At 43.4% G+C, this 5,957-nt stretch overlaps 1 protein-coding gene across 1 annotated transcript; it reads left to right on the top strand.

The window, feature by feature from the left end:
• The first annotated feature begins 388 nt into the window (after positions 1-388).
• On the top strand, positions 389-2,689 carry LOC144037472 (homeobox protein Hox-A10-like). Its single transcript, XM_077549002.1, has 2 exons — positions 389-1,226; positions 2,400-2,689. Exons 1-2 carry the CDS (start codon positions 389-391, stop codon positions 2,672-2,674), a joined length of 1,113 nt encoding a protein of 370 aa, XP_077405128.1. The 3' UTR covers positions 2,675-2,689.
• Positions 2,690-5,957: the final 3,268 nt, after the last annotated feature.

Here is a 5,957-nt window from a genome sequence, read left to right as displayed (position 1 = left end):
GGCTTTGTTTTTTTTTTTTTTACGTCTGTGTTTGGTGCGTTTACAGGTTTCGACTTGATTTGACACATTCTACAAAGGCTCCACTATTATTATTATAATTATTATTATTTAATATGACTGCATATGGATTTGTGTGATGCTTATTTCTATTTTAGTGTTTGCTAAAAGTTTCCTCGTGATGTGCGAGGGTCGATAATGGTGCATTAAGGCAAGATGAGGGCATACAGTGATGGCTGCGCTCTCTTCGTCCTCATGCGTGATCGATGTGCTATACGTAGGCTCCCGGTGGGCGGGACTTAGCCGCATTCTGAGCTTCCCATTGGCCGCCCGGCGCACACGCTAGAATGAGGGGCGCTCCTAATCAGATCCAGCATGTTTTGCACAAGAAATGTCAGACAGAGGGGGCTACCTTCTCCCTTCGCCAAAATACTCCACAATAATGTCATGTTCGGACAGTCCATCAGGAAATGCCTTCTTGGTGGATTCTCTGATCAGCGGGAGGGCTGAGAACTGCGGAGGTCATTACACGGGAAGCGCCGCCGCCGAAGTGCCTTACGGACTACACAACTACGGATACTTCGCAGGTGTACCCAAGCGGGCTGACGTGGGGGGCCAAAATGTGCAGGTCAGCGCTCCGGGCGCATACCTGTCCGGTATGGAGATGTGGATGGACGCGCAGAGGTCATGCCGCGTGGACCAAGAGCGCTCCGCGGGTCCTCAGGTCACGCCCTGCTCCTTCCCGCAGAACATTAAGGAAGAGAGCGCCTACTGTCTCTACGAGCAGTCCAAGTGCCCTAAAGCTTCCGGTGCCGAAGACCTGGCGTATTCGCGGTTAGCCCCGGTTGGTTTGGTGAACGACGGCGGCGGTGGCGGCGGAGGTGGAGGAGGCACAGTCCCCATGCCGTGCTATTTCCGCTTGTCTCAACCTCACGCACACCCTCATAAACTTTACAACGCCGACGGCCCACAGCCTCCCTACTCTCATTTGGGCCCGCAGCCCACCACCCCTGCTCGCTTCCACTCGCCACCGACCTCCGCGCAAGCTCTGAACGCCACGCAAGAAGGCGGCGGGGACAATGAGGAGCCCGTGTCCGCGGGGAACTCGGACCGGCAGCCCCACGCCGCGGCCGGGAGCGAAGATCCGCGCGAGTCCACGGATGCAGAAGCTTCGTCTGCTGAGGAAACCGACGAGCTGGACAAGGAGAGGCCGGAGAAGGGAAGCAAAGGTACAGTCGACGTTTGTTTGTGCACTGCTAGCACCTGTTAAAGCTTGATAGCCCCAAGACACGTCTTTAGAGTGTGTTAGCACAGTATAGCTATGGCAAGTAGCTATCCATGCAGTTATAATTGTGTATAGAGAGGTTGACAGTAGAAAATAACATTGCTAAAGTCCTTTAAGAACAATATGGTTTTATGTGGTTATAGTCTTCAGATTAATTTCTGTGACGATTGCGTTCAAGTGAATTTTGTATTTTGCTGTACGCATGGTTTCAATTATTTCCTATCGTAAACAAGTCACTATCGTAAACTATTGGAGTCTTTTCAATGTTCCCATGTTGTAGTCCTTGTCGCGCACGCGCGTGGAATCGCACACGCGCTCACTCACGCCCTGATACGCATTAGCACACGCTAGCACACACAAACACACGAATAGCACTAAGAGGAACACACTAAATGCATAACCCAAAAATAAAACACACACTGACAGAAATAACTACTGGCAAACAAACACACACTGGCTAACAACAAAAATAAAACATATACACACTGACACAAATAACCACTGTCAAACACACACTGGCTAGCAATTTGTTTTTATTATAGCTATGCTCGATACAAATCCACACACTTCTTGACAAATTTGTTAATTTAAAAAATAAATGCACTGACTATACAACAAAGAAATCAACAGCTATAGTCCACACTATCACTAAACAATATAAGATTGAACTGCCCACACAAAATCGCTGAAACAAAATAAAACACTGGCAAAATTGCAAATATATGCACAACAGACCAAAATTGAAAAATATAATATAATATAATATAATATAATATAATATAATATAATATAATGCTATCTACACACACGTAGCCATATATAGTGAGGGGGGGGGGGGGGGATACAAGCACACACACACACACACACACTATGAAGCATATATCCAAATACACACACAAGAAAAAAATTACATACACACTTACTAAAATGCATTAATTCAAACACACACACATACACACGCACGGGAAAAAAAATGCAAAAATAAATAAATAAATACAAAGTCACACTAATCAACAAATTTCAAAGCTCACACTGCAGTGTATGTTAAAACATAAGTGTGTGTGTGTGTGTGTGTGTGTGTGTGCGCGTGTGTGTGTGCATGTCGTCCCCTTTGCAGGCGACAGCAAAAGCGACCCCGCGGCCAACTGGCTGACGGCGAAGAGCGGCCGGAAGAAGCGTTGCCCGTACACCAAGCACCAAACTCTGGAGCTGGAAAAGGAGTTCCTGTTCAACATGTACCTGACTCGAGAGCGCCGCCTAGAGATCAGTAAAAGCGTGCACCTGACTGACAGACAGGTCAAAATTTGGTTCCAGAACCGTAGGATGAAATTGAAGAAAATGACGCGGGAAAACAGGATCCGGGAGCTCACGTCCAACTACGGATTTTCGTGATGAACGAGGTGAAAAAAAAACAACACATTAAAAAGGAAATAATATTCGTCAAATGACTGACCCCCCCCCCCCCCCCCTTCCATTGTCACCACGCCCCAACACACCCACCCATTTCACGTGGGCCGCAAAGCTTGATTTTGTGACTCAAAATGCAACATTGTGTTTACGTCTCTTCTGTCGTATTATTAGCTAGCAGCAAGCTAGCTAGCTAGCTAGTCAGTGCTAGTAAATTCCACTAGCAAAAAAAGAAAAGAGAAACTCCACATTTTATTGTTTTTAGTCAAATATTCGACCTCAATTTGCATGGAATCATTTTTGAATCACCACGTAAATATTACAAATAATAATGCTAATAATAATACACCTGTGACCAAGTTGTGAGCTAAATGTGTAAATCGAGCAACAATCTTTAGTGGCGTTTCCACCAGAGAAAAATATACGTGTTTTTGACTTGTATATTTTTGTGTACATACCGACATTGTGTTTTTGTGTCATGCTGAATAAATTATCGCTCTAGCTGCTTGTATTTTTGCTCCCTGTGTGTGTGTGTGTTATCTTTATATGACCCAATTCCCAAAAATCTTTCATTTGTATTCCGTTTTAAGACGAGAGGGGCAATTAGCATCGGAAATAATTAAGAAACGAGGCTCTAAGGCGACGACGACGCTGCATGCAGGCGGCTATTGTCGAGTTTTATGACTGGCTGCTATATGAGCTTTCTCACTCTCCTCTAAGAGCTGCTTCAGTCGTGGGAGAGTCTTTCAAACGGACAGGCGGCCCTGCTCTCTGCTTCTAATCTTACACACTGGATCCAATTTTGCTCTTCTTTTTTTTTTTTCAATTTGGGATTAACAGGATTCGGATCAGAGATGATGCACGGGTAAGTGCATTGAATTGTGTGTCGTTTTGTGTGCATGGATTGCGTCGGTGTGATGATGATGATGATGATGATGATGATGATGATGCTTTCATTGGTTCCGGTTGGTTTGGTCGGGTTGACTATTTGGTGACTTGAGGCCCCGGATGGACTGTCGAGTGGTTTAGGTAGTTTCATGTTGTTGGGGTGCATTTGGAACTCTGCAACATGAAACTGTCTTAATTGCCCCAGTTATGGACGTCGAACGGAGAGCAAATGCAGCGATTAAGAAAAGAAAAAAAAAAGACTGAGAAATGTTGGTAACGTGATCCGAACCTCCTGCCGAGGCTGATTGAAAAAATGGATTGGGTTGCTGTTGCTTGTTTTGTTCACGTTGGACTATCATCACATCAATCGTAGCAACATCCACGATAAAAATACCATATGATACGATATGTATGTTGTTGGAAAAATATCATTTTTTTGCCCACGAGATGCGTGACGCAGACGCGCCAGACACAAGGCCTCGGTTACGACCACTGCAGTGGAGGGGAAGGGGAAGGTGAATGGGCCAACAGCGACCTCCGTGGCCAATGAGACCGGATGCTTCCGCTGCGCAATAGCGGCTCAGACAAAAGAAGGGGAAAGGGGGCTTTATGGCGACGTTTAGATCCGCCAGACAGGCTGTTATCTACCCCGAGCAAACGAGCTGAATAGCCCCCGTGGTAAAGTTGGTGAAAAAAACACACACCCTGATTTAGGTTTACAACCAGACAGTCGTCGCAATAGTGGCGTGTTTTCCTCATCTGAGGCGTTGCTGGATGGTCTATTCTGAGACCCCCTTCCTGACACCCCCTCCCCTTCCTCGTTTGATGTCTGTTTGCCAAACAATGCACCTATAAGATGGCAGTCTGCAAATATAGGATGTACACCTTGTCCAGTTGCTTTCATGACAAACTCATTTTGTGGAATTGCCTGTGGCGTTGTGAGTAAATGCAAAAATACACACAATCGTGTGTGTGTGTGTGTGTGTGACATTTAACTTTGCAGGGCTTCCTAACTCAAATTATTAACACAGAAATGCAATTTGTATATTTTATTTTTTTTTGGAATCATTCCCTAGCATGCTTGAAATCTTTAACGTCAACTTTCCTTGATTTCCGAGCGTCATTTAATTCTAAAAGAAGAAAACCGCGGCCACCACTTGCATATTTTAGCTGAACATAAGTATAAGGTTACACAAGAGCCACTAACACTATTTGTTAATGTTGAAGTATGGACGCGATAACAGCATTGCAAACTATAAACAAGTCTAACGGGGGTTAAAGAGCACCGTCCGCCATTTTGTTTGCTAAATATTTCATTCGTGTTTACTTTGTTAATTGAGTGAGCAACACGTGAAATATTTTATTTACGTCTTTATTTTATTTTATTTTATTTGATACACACATTACTTTAGGAGTAACTCACGTGTGAAAGTGATTATTATACAATAAATGCCAATTTGTTATTAAACAATAATTGAAACAATGTGAAGCCGGCAGCGTCAAAATAAAAAAAAACGGGAAAACGGGTAATTAAAAATGATCATTTAAATACAACAAAATATGTTTATGAACGTGTTTGACTAAAAACTGATATTTGTGATCTTTAAATGTTAATTTATTTCGTCCTATTTCACTGCTCAAAACAAATAGTAGCGTTTACGTCATCGTGTGTTTTTGCCGCATGCGCAGCTCGTGCGGTGAATTGTAAGTTAGCAAAACGTTGTTAAAAGCAACCCCCAATTAACGTTAAAGTTAATGAGCATGTTTTATTTCAGTGCCACAACACGGGCCCGTGCACAGACATTTTCCAAATTGTAGGGTGCAAAAAAAAAAAAACATGCACTTTTCATTTAGCGCGGCAATTCATCAAGTTGCTGTTTTAAACGTTTAATCGGAATTTTGAAGATTATTACAATTAGAAGACGTGTGTAAGTATAAACAAAATTTGAAAGTCGCTTAGCAATGCTTTTTTTTTTTAAACCTTAATTGCTGCATGCCTTGAAGTGTTTTAAACATTGTTTTGGTTTGCAGCAATGGAAGCGTGCTTACGTGGCCTATAAAATAGCTCATAAAATGAGCTTAGAAAATTCTGTGTCGTTTCAGCAAGTCTTCAACATGAAGCAGAGGCAGCGACCAACTATTTTTCCCACATGACGTCATTGTCGTTTCATTCATTCATTTTCTCCAATCTATCAGATTTTATTCATTTTCATCTCTTATTTTCCCAACTCTGCTTGTTATTGGGGACTGTGCGCGTATTTAATGACCAGAGGGGATTGATTTATACTTTATTGTTCAGCCTGTATGATCACGTGCGTCCGCTGTCCAATGGCCTGGCGGCGTGGCTCCCACATTACAACCCACTGTAGTTCTGTGAGGG

The sequence above is a fragment of the Vanacampus margaritifer genome, chromosome 17 (genome assembly GCF_051991255.1).
Source record: "Vanacampus margaritifer isolate UIUO_Vmar chromosome 17, RoL_Vmar_1.0, whole genome shotgun sequence".
Lineage (NCBI taxonomy): Eukaryota > Metazoa > Chordata > Actinopteri > Syngnathiformes > Syngnathidae > Vanacampus > Vanacampus margaritifer.
The sequence above is the reverse complement of the archived record's forward strand: the minus strand, read 5'-3'. Positions and strand labels throughout refer to the sequence as shown.

What these genes read in the sequence shown, in the direction of transcription:
- LOC144037472 (XM_077549002.1), top strand. Translation starts at nt 389, where the DNA reads ATGTCAGACAGAGGGGGCTACCTTCTCCCTTCGCCAAAATACTCCACA. An exon ending in GCCGGAGAAGGGAAGCAAAG is followed by an intron (nt 1,227 to 2,399) that starts GTACAGTCGACG and finishes TCCCCTTTGCAG; the next exon opens with GCGACAGCAAAAGCGACCCC.